At 31.5% G+C, this 25,239-nt stretch overlaps 1 protein-coding gene across 3 annotated transcripts in view; it reads right to left on the bottom strand.

The window, feature by feature from the left end:
- Synd (protein kinase C and casein kinase substrate in neurons protein Synd) overlaps window positions 1-21,728 on the bottom strand; it is a 40,827-nt gene extending 19,099 nt beyond the window's left edge. Inside the window, exons 1-3 of one of the 3 annotated variants that reach the window (XM_074138476.1) lie at window positions 21,572-21,728; window positions 11,185-11,377; window positions 1,968-2,193 (exon numbers count right to left, since the gene is read on the bottom strand). In XM_074138476.1, the coding sequence (XP_073994577.1) occupies window positions 1,968-2,181 (214 nt within the window). In that variant the 5' untranslated portion in view covers window positions 2,182-2,193; window positions 11,185-11,377; window positions 21,572-21,728. The remainder of the gene's footprint in view (window positions 1-1,967; window positions 2,194-11,184; window positions 11,378-21,571) is intronic. The other 2 variants (XM_074138478.1, XM_074138477.1) reach the window with 2 other exon arrangements.
- Window positions 21,729-25,239: the final 3,511 nt, after the last annotated feature.

Here is a 25,239-nt window from a genome sequence, read left to right as displayed (position 1 = left end):
CCTGGAAAATGATATACCGTTTGAAAGCCCATTAGACAAGAAAACTTTTGTAAAAAGTGCCAGCACCTAGGTCTGAAAATGATCACATAAGAGCCTAATGAGTTTTCTTAAAAATTTCGATTACTTTTATTTTCCTAGGTTCCGGTGGAAGATTAAGGCAGTTTGGAGAAAAATTTATGCTTCAAAATGGTGTCAATTTTTAGGAAATTTATCTGTCTTTCTAACCATGTCATCAGAATCGAATTCGGACTAAAACTTTCTGAGTAATAACATTTTTATTGGAAAAAAGTAATGATTTTAGAAAAAAACTTTAAAGTGACGTCACTCAAGAACAGAGGAAAATATGAACTTGGCCAATACGTCATTGAACTCCACTTTAGATGTACTACACGCAGTAGGCCTATTGACAATACTTACTGGTTCACCCTGTATATTGTTTTAGCATTACAGCCATAACAAAACAAAATAAAGGAATCTCATTTACATGAGTAAAATAAATAATAACAATAATAAACAAAACAATAAAAAAAAAAATTTTTCAAAGTAGCCCTAATTGAATAAGTAAAGATCACAAATATTGTTAGATTAATAGAAACAAAAAAGTTACCTACTACTTGTTTAATATTGTTAAAATAAAGTACAAAAAACATTAAAAATCAAATAATTCTTTAAAAAAAAAATCAGCCAATACTCCTCTAATAAAAAACTTCTTAACTTTAACATATTTAGTACATAGAAGTAAATATAGTTTAGTTCCTCTATTGATTTTATAAAAAGTGGATAAATCATGATTTTTATTTTGTTTTAAGAGTTTATCAATATATTTGGCTCTCAATTGTTTACGCAGGCAAACATCACATGGCACAGAGTTTCCATTTCTCTACTATTACAGTTCAAACAAGTTAATTCACTATTTATAACATATTTATTTCCATCGTGATTAATTCTTAACAATGTTTTATTGGCCTATCTTAATTGTATTAAAATTCTAATTGTATTTATGATTGTCTCAAATTTCACATATTTTTCTCCTGGGATGAACGAAGATAAGTTTCTAAAGGTCCAATTGTATTTTGAGTTAATTATTTTACTCATGTCAAGAGAAAGCGAGTAGTTTTTAAATTTAGCCAAAATATCCTCCTTGTGCACCCTGAGATATTCACCATTAAATATGTTATTTTTGTCCTCGCCAACTTGCACAAACAAGTCAGCAATACAACTAGCCCAGTTATGTTTATTGCTATGATCATAACGCCTGTTATTGGCGATCGTTATTGGATCGTCATTTATCCTAAGGGTTCTGTTTGTTTTGATTCTACGAGAGCGCCTGAATATCACCGCTTTAGTTTTTTCAATATTTACATTTAGCATGTTTACTTCGCAGCACGAATTTAACTCATTTAATTTGTTCTGAGCATCTCTCCACGAGTCCGCCAGCAAAATAACATCGTCAGCGTACATTAAATGCAATAGCCTAATTACTCTCTATTTGGATACCTCATAAACCTCAAATTCTGAATATGAGTCAAAGTCAGACATAAAATACAAAGTATTTCACCCCCCCTTGTAATACTTAGTTCTTCTATAGTGCAAACCACGTTCAGGCATAACTTCATGGCGGCGTATTCTTACAGTTAAGCTATTATTCTAACTAGTTCGGCACTAGCTCCCAGGCTGTACAATTTACTCCAAAGTTTACAATGGACCAGGGAATCAAACACCGCCTTTAAGTCAGTTTTATATATACAAAATCTCAAAGTGGATGTTATTCGTGCAAAAATTGCTCAAGTCTGCCTCAAAAATAGAAGACTTCACCATTATGCAGAGAGGACCAAGATCGTAGACGCCAAGACCCTTAGTAATTGATTGTAGCGCCGAGAAGAAAAAGAAATGAAATTACCAAACTGTGTTGTAAGAATTTTTTTTTTAAATCTAATTTTTCTTTTTTAATCTAAAAATGTTTTTACCTTTTTCAATGAAATCATTCCATTTTCTAGACCAACTTTTCAAACTTTTAGCGTATGCTTTTTCTATATCCGCCCTTTCTTGTACTAATGTAATCAGATCTGTACACAGTTTGTACCCATCTTCAATTCTTTTAGTAGTTCTTTTATAGTTACCAGGTTCCCAAAAGCTGTCACTGCTGGGCATCAGCATTGTATCATCGGAATGGTGTGACATGACGGCTCTTCGCTGTAAAGAAGAATAGAGCAAAAAATAATTACGCAGGCTTTACAAAACATTCATTCACTGCGGTTAGTACTTTCTTATTGACCAATTTTATTACCAAAAATTATATTGCATTTAATTAAAAACTCATTACTGTTCATTATTTTTGGTGACTGACTGATTCATAGTTTCAATAGGATGAAAAAATGCTGCCAGTTTCAATCATGATAAATTTTATTATGCTGAGCTTTCGACAAGGTACTAGGTCACCTTCAGGGCTGTGGAATATATTTACAGTGTGTTAACAATAATTATATTACAATGAATATGTATAATGTAAAGAAATTTACAAAATTATTTACCTAATTTACAATGTACTACTTTACATATTTAGAGGGTTGGTGTGTCTTCTGTCTTCTCTGTTCATGGACTGACACATAGACGGATCACACAGACGGATCAAACCATGAACAGACAAGACAGAAGACACACCCCTATTTTACTCTAATGATGTAAAATAGTACATTTTAAATTAGGTAAAAAATTTTGTAAATATGTTCCACAGCCCTGAAGATGACCTAGTCCCTAGATCGAAAGCTCGGCATAATAAAATTTATCATGACTGAAACTGGCAGTTATTTTTTCGTCCTATTAAAAACTAAACCAACACAATTAGTGAGGTTTTTATACTGTTATAGGTATCTATTTTCATCTAGTTACACAGAATATCCCAATAAAGAATTGTAGAAGATTCTCAGACTGTAAGGGTGCAAACAGGTGTGAGGCCACTGCCCCAAAAATTAAAAAGACCCTACCCTAAAAACAGCTTTTTGAAAAGTGATAGATCATCGTAGATTGTCATAGATGAAATTTGAAGAAAAATGCAAAAAACTGAAAAATTCACGCAGTAAATTAAGAACTTCCAATTTTGATCAGATGAGCTGATACTAAATATCAAGTTTGAGCCCTTTGTGTTTTTTATTTTTGAAATTAACTGATTTCGATTCATTAACTGTCGTCGGGATTAGGTGGAAAAACACCTATGTTTGTATTAAAATAGCTTTGTATAATGAGGTTAATGATCAATTTCAAACTCAAGTTAAAAATTCTCTTTCATTTCTATTCTATGATGAACTTTGTTTCCATTTGGAGGAACATAATTCATTATATAAAGGATGGTCAGCCGGTATGTCTATTGAGATGTATATTTAAAAAAAAGGATGAACATTTTAAACAGTTTAACATATTTTGTGAATTTTGCGGTAGAGGTGTTAATGAAGACTTGTTTGTAACCCACATACAAACCCGCATAGCCACGTAAGTTTTAATAATTATAAAAAATTTATTGTATTTTATTTTATTGATTTTTATTTTACTGATTTATTATGATTTTCTATGTTACTGATTCTCTAAATTGTTTGTATTTTTGTATTTGTAATATCGAGGCCCTGAAGAAGACAATATATTTGTCGAAACGTTGGCAAAAATGACAGAGTTGTTGTTTTGATTTGACCGATTCCTTGCCAATCTTGAATCATTAGTTTTAAACCAAAGTTCAAATTAACACATAGGCGCTACCTAGAATAGTAGAAAGAAGCCACTGCGCATAATCGCACTTCCGATGCATTAGCATTATTCACATTACATTATTACTTGAGAGGGATATCTTAAGAAATTAGGCAATGAGTGAACCTAAATCCTACCATATATTATATTAATAACCTCAGCTAACAGAGCTTCAAATACCTCAGATAAACAAAGGAAAGTTGTTTTTTTTCTAACTATTCTTTTTCGATCAACATTTTTTCTCACATGTCAAAATACCAGACTTTTGAAAGAACCAGTCAAATAAAAACTCAAGAAGAAGAAGAAGAAAAAAGAATCAGTTATATAATTAAATACTATTTCTTTAGCAAACGTAAAAAAAACAACAAAAACCAAATAATGAGTGATTACTGTACTCACAGTGAAAGTATGAAATACAATTTTACTGTGGCTATTTGTGCTGTTTTAATATTTTGAAAATTCTGTGAAGTAGTTGGATCTATCTACTAAATGTGGGCAGAGGATTATTTTGCTTATTTAATATTCTGGTCCTACATGTGGCAATAATATATTCAACTAAATTGCTGTATCTCCCTCTGTATTTGTCCAATTTAAAATTTTCTGGTGTAAATACCCTTTAAACTCGAAGCATTTCTAGACTTAACATAACATCAACCAACTGCAAATAATAATCGGGATAATAACATAAAATTAAAATTAATTGCGAGTAGATTCCTTGTGGACAGTTTCTTTTCCTACTTTATATTTTTAATTTTGATTTATTAATCTTAATTGTCTTGAACTTAATATCGCCAGTCAGTCAGAACATTTGTTTGCGCTAGAAATACATCAATGACAAAGGAGTTGATAGTAAACAATATTATTATAGTCCATTTTAGAAAAATCAATAGCAAAGGACCAAATTTAAAATAAAATAAAAAGCAAACATAAATTAAATTTATCATACACTCCATTAGTCGCAAGGTATTAAGTAATTTTACATATTTAAATAAGAAACCCTTAAAAAAATTATTAACATAGAGATAGCCTTAAGCGGAGTACTTTTTTCAACTGTATAACTTAATACAGTTAATACAGCTTATTATGACAGATATGAGGAAGTCTCTCACTACTCATAGACAGAAATTTATACATCCAACCAATTACTAATTTAACCATCATCACTAAAATATGGGTATCATCTCAATCCAAACTAGTTATTATACCGGTATACACTTCTGTAATTGCAAAAAAATAAAATAAAACAATCGGAATTCTTGTCAAAAGCAGGAGTGAATTAAGACAATCTCAGTCCTAAGCATCTCTTACGATATTGGTGCCTCATATCTATGTAATTCGAACGCGCCACAATAGTCGATCAGTTAGAGGCCCGCAAAGCATGTATTATGGTACTGGGTTCAATTTCCGGTCTAGGCCTTGGATTTAATCTAATAGTTAATATGCAAAATTTATAAGCACATTTGCTAATCCACTTCGTCCATGACAGCTAATTTGATAGTTGGACATGAAGCCCGCCAGAAAAAATAGGCATACTTGACTCTTTTTTTTTTATATAATTCAAAACATAATTTAAAAAAAAAAAATTAAATTAATTATTATAGAACTTAAACAAAAGTTACAGAAAGATAAAGTTTTTAGTTTTATTTCTGTGTACATCTAATTTTTGGTTCAAAAGTTTTCTCAATTTTTTTTTTCATTCGTAGTCTTCGATCGGATCCTCTAAACTAATAATAAGTAAAATTAATCTGCTTCTATTCTTAAAAAACGTAAGGCATCCAGCCTGAGTTGTTACACAGGTATTCTGATAGGATTTTTCCATGATTGCAACAGAAAATGAACGTTTAGCTGTTTGCAACATTGTTAAAAAATTAAAAAAAAAAAAAGTAAATAAATAAATAAAACGAAGATTACAATTGGAAAGGCATACTTAATATAATATACCTCACATGCATTTATTGTATACAGCTCAGTATTTCTAAATATATGATTTCACTGAACCACATGTGAATGAAACGGCTGAAGCTCAGCAGAGGAATTTCTGTTAAGTCCTCAGAGTAAATATCAATCAGCTTTTGGCAGCACTGAGAATGTCATATGAGCTGTTATTTTTGAAAGTGGTATAAATCCAATTTAAAAAAAAATGAATTAATGGTAATTTCAGTAAGATATAGACACATTCTTTCCATATTTATAATCATACATTCAATGGAGTACGATTTTTTTTATAAAGTCAACAAACAACTTTCTTATTGCAATTATTTTTGATTATTGCTACTTCAGTGTACGCTGCTCGTTAGCAGATATTCTTATCTAGTGTTAGTGTATTAAAAACAACATTGTTAACAAGATAACGGTATTATTGTTCCGATGAAATGATGAGAAGTAAGTAAAAACTGAATTTATTTAGTTCTCCTTCGCAAGTCCTACTGTTTGTTCCTATTATTACTTTTTACATAAAAACCCATTTCAGAAAAGCTATAATGTCTATAAAAATATGGACTCATATTTACTCCTGTTTTTATTTCTTGTAATATGTTATTTTTGAAAGTGGTATAGTCCATTTGGAGCTAAAAAAATCGTTTATTTTTTTTAAGAATTGTAATAATTATTATTTCATAATAAAATTTAAAAGGTGTATAGTGTTAATAACATCACTTGAATAGATTAAGGTTTACGAATATTTTTAAATTAATTCAAATGCAAAACCTTAAATATCTTATACATGGAAAAATGGACTTATACCACTTTCAAAAATAACAGCTCATATATACTAACATTTTTAGCGACTTCTAGGAAGAAACAATACTTTCCTAACCTTTTTACAGAAAGTAAAAAAAAAAATGATGGCGTTTTACATAATTTTTTCATTAATATCTTATTTTCCTTATTACTCTAACAATCTTTAATTTTTCCCCATGAAATACTAGAATTAGATTTCAGTCAATCAGACCTGTAAAGCCCCTCTCCCAATTATACCCTCAACAAAGTGAAACTATCAAACGGCAGATATCTAAAATTCGGAATCGAATGACACCTCACTCGTCGAACCTCTCCATCATACAGTTTTGGTATTATAAAAAACGTCATATCAAATAGAATTCAATTTCAAATAGAAATAGAATAGAAAAAGAATTCTTCAGAGATTACTGACCTTTATTAATTCCTTTTTTGAACACTTATTTTTGCTTGGATAATTACAAAATTGACCAAAATTAGGATTTTTCAACGTTTTGGAAAGATAGAAAAATAATGTCAGAGTAGAATAATCAAACTCACTACCTATTCATTTGCAACTGCAACTGCCTTATGCAACTGCACTAAAAAATATATTCCCTTAAATTCTGTGACTCTTAGCAAACGACACTCTCCGAGTGCCCTAGATATTATTTTATAAATTTGTTCGTTATTTTCACATTTAATGTTAAGATGTAAAATAAGGTGTAATGTTAATGTGTGTAAAATGAGTACTGTAACTCTTTGCTATGATGTATTTCTTAAAGCAATAAATATATATATACATACACATACATACATTTAATGTTAAAGTGTAAAATAAGGTGTAATGTTAAGGTGTGTAAAATGAGTACTCTAACTCTTTGCTATGATGTATTAAAACTGTCCGGTAGGACAGTTGTATAAGGGTTGATCGTCAAAAACTGCACGAAAAAGCGTAACGTTGAAAAACACCCAACTTTGACAATTTTTTTCTCTTTTTCTATAAAAGATAAAATTCCCAAATTTTCTTTAAATTATAGGGCAAACCCTCCTTTATCACTGTAATTTTTTTGCAACAACCCAGATCTAATAGTTTTCGAGAAAAAAGTTGCCGAAAATGAGCAAAAACGGCATTTTCAGAAATTGTTGTTGTTGTTGTTCTTCTTCTTCTTCTTGTTGTTGTTACCTTTTTGTAAACTGCGTAGCGCCTAAACGCGCGAACCGATTTTCATGAATGAGGTGTCATTCGATTCGGAATTTTATGTAGATGTGCCTTTTGGGGGTCTCGATGCTGTACATTGAATGGGAGAGGAGTTAGCCCCCTTTATGTAAAGCCCCCTCCAAAATTATTATTACTAATTACTCTGTAAATCTTAGCCCGATTTTGATAAAATTTGGTAGGATGACAGGGTTAGGGCTCCCCTACGTAACATTAAAGCGACGATCTGCTCTTACACTTGTTAAGGGGAAGTATAGCAATCGTTTCAAATTATCGACAAGTGAACCGATTTTCATGAATGAAGTGTCAATCGAATCGAAATTTTGTACAGATTTGAACTTTAAAAGTCTCGACGCCGTGCCTCATAAGGAGGGGAGTTCGCCCCACCCAAATAAGGCCCATTCTAAAACTATTATTACCAATATTTCTATATCGCTTATGCCGATTTTGATAAAATTTAGCACGAAGAAGTGGTTAAAGCTCCTCTACGTGGGTGTGAAGTGCCTTCATGCTCTTACACCTACTAAGAGGAAGTATTGCAATCGATAAAATTATCACTGAGTGAACCGATTTACATCAAGGAATTGTCGTTCGATTCAAAATCTTTGCTTCTCAGCCTTTTAGGGAGAAGTACTGTAATCGCAGTTTATTTTTCTTACTCCTCTTAAAAGGAAGTACTTAAATCGCAATTTAATTTTGCTATTTACGTATAAATACCTTCCTATTTTATTCAAAACGCTTTCTCAAAAAAGTTGTTATTGAGGATGGCAACTATAATCATTCTTTAAAAAGATCTCTCCAATGGTAGTTATGGTTCCGACTTAACACCTTATCAGGTTATAATGATAGAATTGCTTATTCTAAATTTTAAAAAAATCTGTGAAGCAGATAAGTAACTTTGTAAAATAGACAAAAAGGAAAATCTATCCAAAAGGTACAAAAATCTCTTTAACAAAAACTTACAGTTTAAAAAGTTAAGTATAAGGGTTGATTAAACGCCAAAAGGTACACAAATCAGCAATTACCCAACATTTCATTAATACTTCATTGATATTATTTAAGTAATTTTACTGCATTAATTTTCATTAATATTTTTTAGAATTCATTAGATGTCACAGACCCTTATGCTGGCCAGTTCATTCATAATATTTTTTTGTTATAATTATGATAAAATGTATATTATAACTTCGTTATTAAATAGGTACTTTATTTTAACTGTATTCCAAATTATTCTTCTGATTTATCTTTAATATGCTTTATTCTGAAGTTGTCACATATTTGTACATGCATGTTAAAGTAGAAAAAGACAAAGTTAGAGTCGGCTACTGATTAAATTTGAATCTCGGAGGATTTAAAACAATATTTTAGTATTGAATTCGTCTTACCGAAATATTCGTGAGCACAAATAACACACAGTTAATAACAAGTAGATTGTGCAACAATAATTATTCATTTCTCAATTGTAATTTAATTTAGTCCCCCTAATTTTATTTATGCATATTTTATTTATTTTATATTACATATATACCTAGAAGAATACCTAGATTGAGAATGTAATTGAAGAAAACTATATTATTTGCGGATAAAGCCAGATTAATTATTACCTATTATTATAAACGTTTGACTACTACATAAAGTAACAATTACATTAATCGAAGAATGAACTTATATATTTTTGTTTAAAAATAAAAATAAATAAATAAAATAAGCAAAATCATTGATGTATGTTGGTGTAAGCATTTTTTAAAAACAGTTTTTGAATTTTTAGCCTCATATTTTTTATGATTTTTTTTTTAACCTGTGATTAATAGTTTGATTATTATAGATAAATAGATACTACAATCAATCTACAGTGCTACTTGAACATATATTTTGTAGATGAAAATGGCCAGCATAAGGGTCTGTGACATCTAATGAATTCTAAAAAATATTAATGAAAATTAATGCAGTAAAATTACTTAAATAATATCAATGAAGTATTAATGAAATGTTGGGTACTTGCTGATTTGTGTACCTTTTGGCGTTTAATCAACCCTTATACTTAACTTTTTAAACTGTAAGTTTTTGTTAAAGAGATTTCTAAAAGCAATAAATATACATACACATACATACATTTAATGTTAAGGTGTAATGTTAAGGTGTGTAAAATGAGTACTCTAACTCTTTGCTATGATGTATTTCTAAAAGCAATAAATATACATACACATACATACATTTAATGTTAAGGTTCCTTTTAACGGATATTATTAGTTACAGCTGCATCATTTGTAATATTGCACGTAATGGCTCATGACCATTGTAAATTTCTGTGGTACCAATTTCCCTTGATGCCCTAAGCACGTGCTTTTTTTTAAATGGTTAATCAACCTGGTTTAAATTCACAGACGATGAGGCGTTTTGTTTTTGCAATTAACCTAGTCAGTGAAAGGCTGCCGACACCAAACAAAGAACAAGACAGATGAGATCCAATATGAATATACAGTATTGGTTTGATGTTCCGACATGAGGAATCCTCAACAATGATTTGGCAATGCTCTTATTTTTGGACCACTCCTCGCATGCTCTGTAGATTTTACAATAAAGCAAGTAAAGCACATTAATTGCAGTACTAAGTAACATTTTTGTTAGAAAATAAGCCTTTTATTAATTGCCGTTGAAGACTTAGCGAGCGCTATTGATTTAAAGGAATTATTTTTGTGTAGTTCTAGGCGATGGGTTCATTACCTAGGGACCTCAGACCGTTTAGAGGTACATTCACAGACTTCAAGGAAACCGTCCATCTAATAAAGGTGAGATGTACAAATTTGTAGAGAGTCAATTAGATACAAGGTGATAAATATAATCAATAATATTTAAAGTAGTAGTAGGTCGTGGGCAAAAGTTGAGCCAAAAATAGTAATTGTGAATAGAAATGTTCATATAATGTCAAACTGGAAAGTTTAGCGTATCCAATATACGGCTTCTAAACTGTAACCTAACCCTAAATCATATATTATAGATTCAATTAAAGTTTCTATTGTAATTTTTAGTGTTTTGCTTGCATGAATGAACAGGAGAAAGAAAACGCAATATTTTTCTTTGGTAATGTTCTCGCGAACGTAAAAGCAACAAAACTGAACCTCCTCATGTCTACCCACAGTGAAAATAAAGCTAAAGATGTACATTTTTCATACGAAAAAACTCAATTCAATAGAGTAGGTAAACAAAATAAGTTATAATAATAGTACCTTATGATTTGGGGAATTAATTACTCTGATAAAAGCTTTTCCCACACTGTCAAAAGGTCCTTTGGAGGATAAAAGGTTAGAACCCCGGTTTCTAAATTAATAAATATAGTTGTTAACTATATTGGCACCATATCTCACAGATAAAACCCCATAGAAAACTAACGACAAAATGTGTTTTTACTATATTGTGATATTTTTTCTTATAAGCAGTAATGGAAAATAAAACTAAAAAACGTTTTGCGATATATGTCTTCTGCTTAATAGATTATTACTTATAAATTCAATCACCTGAGCATCAGAATCAATGGTAACAAGGAAAAAATTATCTCCCTCAGAGATAATTTAAGAAACTTCTTCTGGCCTTTTATTTTAAGAACGATATACTTCTAACTGGGAATGTGAATGAAACGCCTTCTACATAAAGAGAGTGAGCACTTGAAGGAGTTCACATGAAAAAAGCTTCTTTATTGTTTCTAAGCTCCTGAAACAAAAAACATTGGTTTGTTGTTGCTTTTGGTATAAAAAAGAAAAAAAAAAATTAAACTAGAAGAAGAGCATAGTGAACTGCATAAATTTTTCTCCTACACACTTCACTAAAGCTAAGACCAAGTCGATTGAAATGCACAAAACTAGAATGGGAATTGTACCTAACCGTGTGACTGTGACTTTTACTGTCCTTTTTTTATTTTGAACTTTCGTTAGTTGGTCTACCAATGAAATAGTAAGGAGTGAAAATAAATTTGATAAAAAAAAAAAAATGAACAAAACTACACAGTAAGAATCTGCTATCAACAAGTGCAACACAATCCAGAACCACCCTCCCGCAGTAAAAGAAATCGTTGGTTTTTGAAATAATTTATAATACCCGCACAACATAAAATTTGAAAGAGGTGACATTAGTTTTTAAATTTGAATATTTTACACACGCAGAATACAAATTTTGCATTTTAACTAAACACATTTTTGTTTAGCAATTGACCAAGTAATCAATTAGAAGTCAGCGCAATAGTTTTCTTTTTATCTTAATTTTATATTAAATTTGGGGGTGGGGATCCAGCTTTTAACAAGTGAACATCGTCTCTATAAAATTTCAATTTTTTTGGTGGTTTGATTAGTGATTTTTCTGTGAAATTTGGCAGAGAAGTAGTTAATGTTATAGTTGTTGTTACTGTATAGTTTTAATACAATCATATGAATAGGTTTTGAAATATTTATTGAAGAAATAATTGTACATTAAATAAGTGAGTAATTAGCTGAAGATAAAGTGCAGTGTGGTGGGAGTACTAGGCAGTGAGGCTGTGTACAAACAGACGTGCATGAGTTAGACTTATGCACCCAGAACTTTAAATAATACTATCGCTTTACAGACGCTCTTTACAACTATACTACCACAGTTATTCTGAATTTTTTTTTTTTTTTTTTTATTAACAAAATTAATAAGCATTTCTCTTTTTTCTCTCCCAATTTTTTAAATTTGTTTTCATTTATTAAAATGCTGTCTAATGTGGATATGATGAATGAAATGAAAAATATGTTGATGCAGCTAAGAGCTGAGTTAAACGAAGATATGGAGGAGAAAAGAAAGTAGAATCCTTAAATACGCGAATTGGGCATACTGAACGAGAGATTCGCAAAAGAAACATTATTATATTTGGAGTTGATGAAGATTTTAATGATTATTGGGAGTTGGAAAATTTTGTTTGTTATTTTGTTGATGATGAATTAAACCAAAAATTGATTCCAGAAGATATAGATTTTGTTAGAAGATTGGGTAATAGAGGCAATAAATCACGTCCTATACTTCTGGGCCTGCGAACATATCGTACTAAGCTACTTATTCTCCAAAATGCAAGGAAATTGAAAGGTACAAAGTTATACATTGACCATGATTTTCCCCAAGATGTTCAGCAAAAAAGGAAACTTCTTAAAACAGAAATGATGGAGGCTCGTAGAAGTGGCAAATACGCTGTTCTTAAATATGACCGCCTTATAATGCAAGATAATAACTACAGAATGAAGGATAATCATACAGAAAATAAAAAACGGCTCTTATCTATGTCTCCAGCAAAATGTGACTCCGACCTCGGCCTTAAGAAAAACAAATCTGAAATGGATAAGAATAAGGCAAAACAAAATTTAGAACGTTTTTCATTCAGAAGTCGGTCAACTTCAGAAAGTAATATTTGTGGTGGAAAAGACAGTCAATCAGGTAGTAGAAAGAAGGGAGATGCAACTTCTTAGCAGTTACAATTTTCTGAGAATTCCCTGAATACATTGGCTTACAACGTGGCAGGTCTCAAGGGTAAAGCGGATGCAACTGGATTTTTTGATTATATTAGAAATTTTGATATATTCTTTTTATTCGAAACATTTGTTACTGAAGAAGAAATTGGTCTATTCGAACATAAATTTAATGGATTTCAAACAATTTGGATACCAGCTAAAAGGTATTCAGTGAAAGGAAGAGCTTCTGGAGGACATGTTTATGGTTTTAAAATAAATTTATCGAGGTATGTTAAGTTTATAAAAATTTCTGGTTTTAGTTTAGTAGAGATAAATATTAATAAAACTGTTCACATTGTTCCGATATACCTAAATTGTAATAACTGGTTAAATGATTTTAATCTATTGTATAATTTGGTCTTAGAAAATAATAATATGAAATTTCTTCTAATTGGTGATTTCAATGGTAGAGTTGGGAATAATCAGAAAATATCAAAAAATTGTTTTGTTAACTGTGATGTGATTGAAAATTATAAAAGAAATTCTAAAGATTGTATAGTAAATAATAATGGCTTGAAACTGTTGGAGTTGTGTAGCGATTTTAAATTATTCATTTTGAACGGGAGAACCAAAAACGACCTTAGCGGTGAGTGGACGTTTGTAAATGCAAATGGCAGTTCAGTGATCGACTATTCCTTGGTGGATGCAGAATTGTTACCTTTAATAACAGACTTTAGGGTAGACTCTTTAATATATTCGGACCATATGCCTATTGTGACCTCCATACTTTTTCATAATTATGCTGACAATAACCATATCCTCCCTCTTTGCCCCAAACTAGATTGGAAAAAACAAAATAAGGTAAACTATCAAGAAAGATTGCAATTTTTCCTTAACTCTATCAATTATCTAACTGAGAGCACTGAACAGAAAATAATTTTTTTTTGTAAAATTATAAAACGGTCATCGCAATATAACCCGAATCCGAAAAAGTCAAAATTTAAGGAAGGTTGGTTTGATAAAGATTGCCACCACTCTCGAACCAATTCTTTTAAATTTCTAAAAAAATATCAAAAAACAAATCTAGAGGAAGATAAGTTAGGGTATTTGCATCATAATAAATTGTATAAAAATGTTTGTGAGTCCAAGAAGACTGAATATTACGCGGAAATAGTAAATAAAATTAATAATATTTCGAATACGAAAGTTTTTTGGGCTTCAGTTCGGAGATTCAGAAAGAAGGACAACCGCTTTACGGGAAATATTACTGCAAAACAGTGGGTAGAGTACTTTTCAAATTTATACACTCATGAGATTGGCGCTTTTAGTGTTCAGTATGCCGAACCTTATGTGTTTAATGATGAACTAGACAAATCGTTTACTCTAGTGGAACTTGAAAATGTTCTTATGAAAGCTAAGGATGGTAAAGCACCTGGTCTAGACCGCATTCCCTTCGAATTTTTTAAAAATGCTACACCAGAATTTCAATATCATCTTTTGGAAATTTATAATGAAATATTCATTTGTGGTGATACTCCCTCGGCATTTAAGAATTCCATAATCTTCCCTCTTTATAAAAAAGGTAATATAAACAATGTTTCCAATTATAGAGGTATCTCCTTCAACAATGCAATTAGTAAATTATACACTGGGCTTATGTTACAAAGGATAACTGATTGGGCAGAGAGGGGGATCTTGAGGGACTTTCAGGCAGGATTCAGGAAGAATTGTTCGACAATTGACAATATATTTAATTTAGCTAATATTGTAAATTTAAAATTAAGTAAGAAGCGACAAAAAGTATATGCGTTCTTTGTCGATTTGTCTTCTGCATTTGACAATGTGGATAGAGCGGCTCTATTTTATAAACTACATAACTTAGGTTTGTCAACAAGGATGGTGAATGCTATTAAGGGCTTGTTGAGTTATACTTACTCTCAAATATGGTATGAAAACGGTTTAACCGATGCATTTGAAACGACTACAGGCGTCAAGCAGGGCTGTGTTTTAAGCCCTACTTTGTTTTCACTATTCTTGAACGACATTGAGGACTACCTAGATGGTGGGGGTGTACTGATTGAGGGTGAGAGGATAAATATCATGGCTTATGCTGATGATATTGTATTACTGGCCTCGGAAACGCAATCCCTGCAAAGGCTGATTAATTGTCTCAATAAATATCTCAGCACTTGGAATTTAAATATCAATCTAAGTAAGTCTAAAATAGTTATTTTTGGTAATGGTTGTAAAAGATCGCGAAAAGAAAAGTGGTACTTTGATAATGAAGAAATTGAAGTTGTAAATAACTATAAATATCTCGGGCTTACTCTTACCCCAAAATTATCGTTTAAAAAACACCTAATTGGAAAAGTTAATAAAGCAAAGTTAGGGTTAAATTCTGTCTGGCACGAATTGATTGAAAATAAATGTGTATCATTTGATTCTAAAAATCGGATATTCAATAGTGTTAGTCGATCTGTCCTGTGCTATGGGGCACAGATTTGGGGGGGAACGGAATATGTCGAAGTCGAAAAACTATTGAGGTTTTTCTTGAAAAAACTCTTCAGGTTGCCCAATTACACACCAACAGCCTTCTTGCACTTAGAGACCGGAATACTACCCCTATTTTTGTTCACATTAAAACTGCACCACAACTATATTATTAAGATCATGAACCTTCCTGAGGATTGTCTCACTAGGAAACTGGCGGTGCAAGTGATTAAGCAGGACTTATCTTGGTTTAACCATATTAAAAAAGTAATGAAAAGTATAAATATGGAAACTGTCCTGTCACTTAGTAATGTTTCTGAGTGGGATGGTGTATTCCGGAATATTCGAATACGTTTAGAGGCACGGTTCCAAAACAAATTCGTTGAGGGTGTAGCTGACAATGAATATTATAGGCATTATAGAGTGCTTCAATTCAATTTGGAGGATGGTCATTACCTGACTAGTAATATGTCCTTGGACCATATAAGATGGATCATTGGAGTAAGAAGTGGTACAATAAAATTAAACAACTGTCCATTTAAAGATGAATTCGATGTGTGTCCAATGTGTAATATGGAGGTTGTGGAAGATTTGCATCACTTTTTGATTGAATGTCCAGCGTATGGTGATCTAAGATATAAATGTTATAAAAGAACCAATTTGTCCACCATAGAGATGGTCGGTTTACTGAATGGAAAAGACTGGATGGCACTAGTCAATTATTGTAAATCTGCATATTTACGAAGAAATGTGAATATTGTATAGATGTCATATTTATTGAATAAAACCAAGAAGAAGAAATTTTGATTTTGTTTGTTTGTTTTTGTGTTGTTGTTCATTAAAGTGTGTATTTTAGTTTATTATCACCATAAGTTGGTTTATTTTATTTTTTGTTCGTACAATTTACTTATTTCATCTTTTAGTTTGTATTTTTATTTATTTTGAATATAAGTATATGTTTTTTTTTTTCCCACTCTGTAACGGTTGTACAACCAACATAGTGCCTTTATGTACATTCATTACAAGAAGTAATTTTTTGTCAAATTTATGTTATTATAAATAAAGATTATTAATTATTAATTATATTAAATTTAGGGAATGTGCTTGGAAAAAAAAATTGGGAGCGTACGGTGACTTGAATGATTTGGATCCCTTTACTAGGGTCCATCTCAATCAATTAAGCTTGGTCTACGACAGGCGTCTTCCTTCCTGAGAAAGTGGATCAGAGCATTTATATGTAATTAATTCCAATGTGATGATATTTAGTAGATTGTCGCACCTGGTATATGCAGAGATGTTCTTGCTAATAGCGAGATACGACAGTAGGGATATTGCAAGTTGTTCAACTGATTAGAATGTTTATCGATTATAGAATGTAGAACCATTTTTGTTTGAAAGGATGACTGAAGAGGTAGAAAAGGTGCTGGGTGAAACATCCAAGAGGAGGTTGGCTAAGGGCAAAAAAATTGGTCAAGGGTGGTTTAGAAGGGCACGGTCATTTGATGGACAACACAGCCCGTTAAGAAAAAGTTAATTTTTGATTTTTAGAAAATTAATTTAGGAAGCGTAGTGATTTCGAAGATTTTTGTCTCAATCCATTACCCAAACCACGCTTATGGTGGTTCCAAAATAAATAACCAAGCGAGTAGATTGTGTTGTATATGCTATGCGTCATAATTTTTGCACATTAATACAACTAGCAGAGGACGTATCAATATATTAGCGAATAGATCGCTGCTCTGAGGAAAATGTAGTACATTTGAACGATGTCCGATTAAAAGTACTCATTCATCATTATTAGTTACAGTATACGCCACACAAATTGAAAAATTTATGAACTCACATTTCCGGCAACAATCATATCGAACAAGAGATCGTACAGCTTATTGTCACCCTCAAAGACCAACAATGGAGAAATGGAAGATTATATTACCTGTTACCAATATAAGATCTAAGATTGCAAAGCTACCATTGAAGGAATGGCAAGCAGACAACAATAACGGCAACAAAGGTGTATTTTAAGGTCTATGAAGCCCAAATGACCTAAGTGGTTCAAAAGACAAGCTTTTAGGAAAAGTGTTATCACGACAATAAGTAAGTTGAGATCTAGTTACAAAGTTTGCATCTTATAACTGTACAAAATCAATAAGAGGTGGTATACGCTAAGTGCAGAGTGCGTACCTTTTTTTGAAATACGATTTGAAATAAATCTGAAGTACATTTTAGAAAGGAAGGAATTCCTATTGTTAGTGCACTGCACTCCCAATCGGAAGTCTCAAGTCCAGCGACCTGTCCTTACTTAGCTTTTTTCTCATTGAAGAAGGCTCTTGCAGCTCACTCTCTAACCATGCCACTTACAAAGTTGCCTCTATGGAGAAAACACTGTCCAGAGACAGAAGTGCACTTTTATTATTAATAAAGAAAAGTCTGTAAAGCCCACTTATGGTTTAGTTCGTTTGAAAGTCAACTTATCTGACTATCTTGAGGAAAGTTATTGCCGTAATTAGAAACATTTCCATGCTTGAGTTTATAAAATCGCAAGCGTCCAGCTACATATCCTTACACTTTAACTTTCATACACAGGACAGAGCCTGACAGATTGACATCACCACACCTCTTTGAGTACACAGTGACGCTATTCGTCAGCCCTTATATGAACCTTGGACAAATCGAAAATTCTGGACATGTTTTTAAAGAGTGAACATTGTGAAATGAATTCTGACAAGAAAATGAATACTAATAATTTCGCCCGAAATTAATAAAATACAAAAAGAATTCAAAAACATCCGTTGCTTGCCTTGCATGCATGATTGTATGCCCTCTAATCTGACTACAATCCTTAAGATTCAGAAAATCAACTCTCATGAAATTAATTTCAACCAAAAATTACAGGTCTTTTTCTGAGTCGAACAAACACGGAATACCAAAAACACTGCAGAAAATACCCTCACTCTTACTATACTTCTGAAGGATGTAACATAAAGTTTTTTCTTCAAACTCCAATTAAAAAAAATAATAATCCTAGTTTGTTAAATTATTACATTGAAAATATGTAGATTAATTGTAAATTTGTGCAATATACTGGAAGGGAGTTTAATTCCAAATCTATTCCCTAAAAAAATTCTCCTAAAATAAAAAAAATTAAAAACCAAAGAAAAGTTTGTAATTTATGTGAAAATAGTGGAAATAAATAAGAAGAAAACATTAGAGGAGCCATTATAGAGAAAATGGAAATTTTGTACAAAAGGAGAGTCCATTCAGAGAAGTGTTACTTACAATTGAGAAGTTTTCTACAAACTCGAAATTTTAGCACCACATTTATTCTTCCCTAAAGATGGTACAATAAACCATTTGGCTGCAGTTCTTTAGGGAACAGGAGATCTGCCTAGGGGTGCTAACTCTTCTTCATAATAGCTATTAGGACCGCACGTTAGTCTGAAACAAAACGTTGGAGCGAAAAATTCCAAAAAACCTCAAACCAAAAGTCTCCGAAATAGAATTTTACTGGAAAAATGTTTTAAATAAACGTTTTAGCGTAACGAATGTACAAGTTAAAAGAAAAAAATCGTAAACAAAAAAAGTTTTAAAATGATTTAAGTAAGGCTTTTTGTTATTTTTAGTTAAGCTAAAAAATGATCTTTAGAAGTATTGGAGAAAAAAAAAAAAAAAAAACTCTGAGGGCCTGTTCCAGACAGGGGTGGGAACAGTAGGATTTAGGAACTGGCCAATGCATCGTGGTTATTCCCTGGATTACTTAAGTTCATCTAATCCCCCAATTACAGTTACTTCATTTATACGATTTCATTTTCACACAGAAAACCAAAAAAACGAAGCTATATTAAATAATAAAAATGTCGCGTTTCATATGCACTTAAAAAACAAAACAAAAAATATTTTGAAACAAATTTGGGTGAAATTAAATATTATAATAAATTACTTTTCAAAAATATCAGTTGCCAAAGGGAAGGGATTAGCTATGCGGTTAGCGTATTGGATTCCCACGCGGAGGTCCCGGGTTTGAATCCAGCTGCTAACCCCATAGATTTTCTCTTTCTAGGAGCTTCTTACATCTTACTGTCCGGTGATGGACAGTGTTGTCTGTAACGAGAGAACAACTGTCTAGAGTCCGTGCAGTGCACTGAAAAAAGCTCCGGGCGCCAACAACCTCAGATGTTGACACGCCTTAAAACATTAAAATAAAAAAAATATAAAGAAATTTAATAAAATTTATTTTCGTTTCCTGAATTTTGATATTTTATCTTACATTAATAAATGAATCTTCTGTGTACAAGATTTTTCAGCACATAAGTCTACGAATTTGATTTCCAAAGGATTCTGAAGAACGTATTTTCATTGTAAATGGTGCTTATAGGTATTGCACAACGCGCTGAGCCTTTTCCATTCTCGTACATTATAGATACTTACTTATCTTCCAAATAAGAAATGATTTTAATGACATGAACTATCAAAATCTCACTCATTTAAGTTTTGCAAATAATGAGTTAATAATAATTAATCTTAGTACGGTGTTCCACAAATACAGCAACCTAAACCAAAACTGTAACCCCTTCGGATACTCTAAGAAAAAGCTACGGGATTAAATATTTCTCCTAACCTTCTCCAGATTTTTTGTGCATCTGTTCGGTGACTGAAGACAGAAAAAAGGGACATTTATCTAAGAAAAAAACAACAAAAAAAACACTTGACTACGTGTTTGAGGTAGTTTAACTCAAGTTGAATTGGTAGGCCCCAAAGGGATTAAGCTCCAGCCTTTTGGACAGTTTTACAGTTCATATGAACTTAATGTACATGCGAAGCAATTGGAGATGATGGCATAGCAGTTTCAGAATAGGAAAGCGATCCAGCACTGAAAAACTTCTTAAACCACATTCGTCATCCTCTGTCACTCCCTGATTCAGGCCTTTTGCTATTTCTCACTACAGCCTAACTACTACCATCCTAATCTAAATTATACAACTGAAACCGGTACATCGGTGGCATCTTTTAGCTTCTTTTAATAACACTCAACCGCATAGTCAATCATTATTGTGGAGTTGAACTAATTGAAACATAAAGAAATAACGAGACATAACATGTTTGCAACCAAGAAAATACGAGACTAACTACGTTGGACAGAACAGAAAAATATATGAAAGATATGGTAAAAAAAAATAAATAAATTTAGAGATATTTATTAAACCAATATCTTAAATAATCATAGGCGTTTCTAAGGATTTTGTTTCTTTTGATATTCCCGAGATAAAAATTCAAAACTTACATAACGAAATATTCTTGGCTTTGAGAGTTATATATTCAAAATGTATTCATCGAGTCACGTTTTTGTAAACAAAAATAAATGTTTAATATTAATTTAAGGCCAGACTGTCCTATCAATCAAATTATTTGATTTATGTTTTTACTTTTTCAAATAATCTATTTTTTAACATTGCTATGATAGATAAAAGTTTGAGATAACAAGTGAAATAATATTTTTAACAAATTGGCTTACTCATTTGGTTTTTAAAAGTTGGGGTAATAAAAAATCGACTTTACACAACAATAAAAATTTATCCGTAAAAAACGATACGCTGAAAATAAGTCAAAAATAAATCTAATCTAAAATACGTATAAACAGAAACGATAGAAGGGAAATAGTCGAACTATAAAACTGACCAACAAACAAGTTAATCATAAACAAATTTCAGCAAGAAAATATATATATATATATATATATATATATTTATAAACACTTCAGGAATAATATAAAAAGTGATTATTTGAACTCTATAAAATGATTACTTAAAATGGTTACTTAAATGGCTAATTATAGTTTAAAAGACCAATCGCGCATAAATTTTAATGCCATTTACAAGTTTTCAAAGTAAGCTCTCTTGACAAGAGGTTTTTTATAGAAAGTTCACTCCTAGGTTAACAAAGTAAATTAATAATAAAAAATCTGTACCTCTTATATGAGCAAGCCACTGTTAGTTTTGAGCAAAATTATTTTTTTATTTTTGTTATTAACTTTGTAAATTATCAATTTTTTTATTAATTAAATTATTTCATTCCTTAAAAAAACATTGAAACACAACACTATGACACATAACCCACACAACACTGGAGAAGGCGTATTCTTACTCTGTAGCATACAGCTGTTTTCTATGTACAGTAGGGTAGGCTCTGGGTGCAGTTTAATTCAATAAACGCTCCAATTAAATTATTTAATTTTTTTTATTTTATTTAAGCAGCACCTTAAAATAAATAATAAAATGAAAATGTTTCTAAGAAATATTGTATAAAACATTTATTATGCTACTAGTAAATAACCTGGAACGTATTTCTTAAGGTCGGTCGCCTCCCAATAATTTTTTTTGTATCCTTAGTTAAAATTTCTGGAGGCTGAAAATAATAATAATTGTAGAAGGAACAAAAAGTACAATTCTAAGTGTAAAAATATCCTCATATTTCCTTTTTACTTACTAATCTGTGTTACATACGTAATACTTTTTCGTTGTAAGAAGGAAGTGTTCTAATCAGGCAGATTTTCGATTTAAACTTATCACATTCAAGTGCAATTTTAATATAATGAAGGCGTAATCAAATATAAATAAGTATTAGGTACGTACGTAACAGAGGTACGAAATTTTAAGTTTTTCCTTACAAGTTGAATAAAAAAAAGTAGAGAAAAAGATATTAAAATTATTTAGGTATAAATCGATTTCATTGGAACTTGAAAATGAAATTTCGTTTAAAACTAAGCAAAAACTCCAGCACTGACGAAGCTCTACAGCTTTTAATTGAAACTTTTTTAGGAAAATTGTATTAAACGCACTCTTAAGAGAGGTTTGGGGTCAATTTCCATTAAAATGCCATTCTGGCGTTATGTGCAGTTCTAGAACTCTTATACTATAAAGGAGGATAAAATGTATGCCTAAAATTCCGAGTTAAAAAAAATTTCTTAACCAGAATTACCACATTTCTTGAGGTCGGTCGCCTCCCAATAATTTTTTTGTATCCTTAGTTAAAATTTCTGGAGGCTGAAAATAATAATAACATTGGACTCTTAATGGGGAATATGTAGAGGTCGTTAATTCATATAAGTACCTGGGTATTACGTTGACGCCTAAATTATCATTAAACCAGCATTTTGAGGAAAAATTGAGTCTGTCCAAGCGCGCGCTTATGACAACATATAATGAATTAATTAGGAACGAAAATATCGTAACGCGGGCAAAGTTTCAGATTTTCAACAGCGTTATGAGGTCCACAATGTGTTATGCAGCTCAAGTGTGGGGTTACCTTCAATCTCAAACTGTGGAGAAGTTTAACCTTTTTTTTCTCAAAAAACTATTTTTGTTGCCAATGAACACTCCAAATTATGTAATGTACCAGGAAACGAATACTAGTCCTTTGCTTCTATACACTTTTAGGCTGCATTGTAATTATGTACATAAAGTTTTATCGTTGCCGCATGACCGCCTTCCCAGAATGCTGGCGGAAGAAATTATCAAGAGGGGGTTATTCTGGCATAAAGAACTTCAAACTTTGTATAATAGATTTCAAATAGTCTGTCCGGTCTCTACCAAGGAGATGTATAGTGTTGAGACGGTAAATAAGTTGCTGGAGTGTGTTGGCTCTGAATTTGAGAATGGCTTGCGCTTAAGTATGAATAAATCACAGTTTCACAGTTTATATAAGGAGCTGAAGGTAAATCTCGGTGAGAGGCATTATCTGAGAAACGATAATTATAATGCTCACAAGAAGCAGGTTATTTTCAAGTTGAGAGGCCAATTATTTAATCTAAATTACAATGTCAGCAGATCGGGTACCTGTTATACATGTGCGCTATGCAATACAGGTGCAATAGAAAATATTGTCCATTTTCTGGGTATGTGTCCCGTACTCCAGGAATTTAGAATCAGATGGCTAGGGGAAAATTATTTATCTTATGAAGGGGTGATAAATTATTTGAATGGTGACTTCGGCTGGGACAATTTGTATGAATACACAAGGAGAGCCTGGAGTTACAGATTATATTTAATTTCACATTTCAATTTTTAATGTTTTTCAATTTTTTCATTTTATACTATTAAGTTTTTCTTTTAGTTTGTGAGAGTCAACTTGTCGGACGGACTACGGTCCATGTACAAGTGTTTTTGTATGTATATAACCAAAATGATTGTATCTACAGTTTCAAAATAAACACATTATTATTATTATTATTATTATTATTATTATTATTATTATTATTATTATTATTATTATTATTATTATTAATAATAATTGTAGAAGGAACAAAAAGTACAATTCTAAGTGTAAAAATATCCTCATATTTCCTTTTTACTTACTAATCTGTGTTACATACGTAATACTTTTTCGTTGTAAGAAGGAAGTATTCTAATCAGGCAGATTTTCGATTTAAACTTATCACATTCAAGTGCAATTTTAATATAATGAAGGCGTAATCAAATATAAATAAGTATTAGGTACGTACGTAACAGAGGTACGAAATTTTAAGTTTTTCCTTACAAGTTGAATAAAAAAAGTAGAGAAAAAGATATTAAAATTATTTAGGTATAAATCGATTTCATTGGAACTTGAAAATGAAATTTCGTTTAAAACTAAGCAAAAGCTCCAGCACTGACGAAGCTCTACAGCTTTTAATTGAAACTTTTTTCCAGGAAAATTTTATTAAACGCACTCTTAAGAGAGGTTTGGGGTCAATTTCCATTAAAATGCCATTCTGGCGTTATGTGCAGTTCTAGAACTCTTATACTATAAAGGACGATAAAATGTATGCCTAAAATTCCGAGTTAAAAAAAATTTCTTAACCAGAATTACCACATCTAAGAATCGCAGTTCTCATTAGTAAAGATAGCGGTAGGCTTCCCTTAATCTGAAGTATCATTACGTCGTAATGTATGGTTTTTCAAACTGTATAATGTATGTTAGTATAAAGTATAATGAAGTATATATGTTTCGAACAAAAAATGACATTGAGTCAAAACAGCTGCAGCTATCAACCATTTTTGTTCCTTAAATTAGGGACGCGTCAACACTGAGGTCACTGACGCCCAGAGCTTTTTTCAGTGCACGGCCGGTCTCCGGACAGTGTTCTCTCGTTACAGCCAAAACTGTCCATTACCGGACAGTGAGCTGTAAGAAGTTTTTAAAAACAGAAAATCTATGGGCAAGCAGCTCGATTCTAACAGTTTTTATCCTATAAAACATTCTTGTTCTAGTACTGTCGTGTAATTACTAATGTATCGTGACAACTTACCTAACTTTACATATCGTGTTAGAAAACCCCACATATATGTAAATGGGTTTTTCAAGGTCCATAAAACATCCTTAAACAGAATACACAGAAAACTTCTTTTTTTTTATTCTTAAATTGGTTAAACAGTTCTTGAAGAATCTTGGCCTCCAAAAAATTTTCCTGGAATATCGATCACATGCCTTTCTTCACCGTTTCCACTTTTATTTCGACATATCATCCTCAACATACTTCAGCCAGCCTAGGACCTAGACCCCCCCCCCAAAGGTCCCTCAATACGTTTTTTTGGCCACGGTGTCTATCAGTAGTATGATATCACAGAGGCCTAATCACCGAAGTCATCCCATCTTAAT

Source organism: Rhodnius prolixus, unplaced genomic scaffold (assembly GCF_049639745.1).
Source record: "Rhodnius prolixus isolate KJV_2025 unplaced genomic scaffold, Rpr scaffold_11, whole genome shotgun sequence".
Classification (NCBI taxonomy): Eukaryota; Metazoa; Arthropoda; class Insecta; order Hemiptera; family Reduviidae; genus Rhodnius; species Rhodnius prolixus.
Note: the sequence above shows the minus strand (reverse complement) of the source record. Positions and strands in the feature narration are given on the sequence as shown.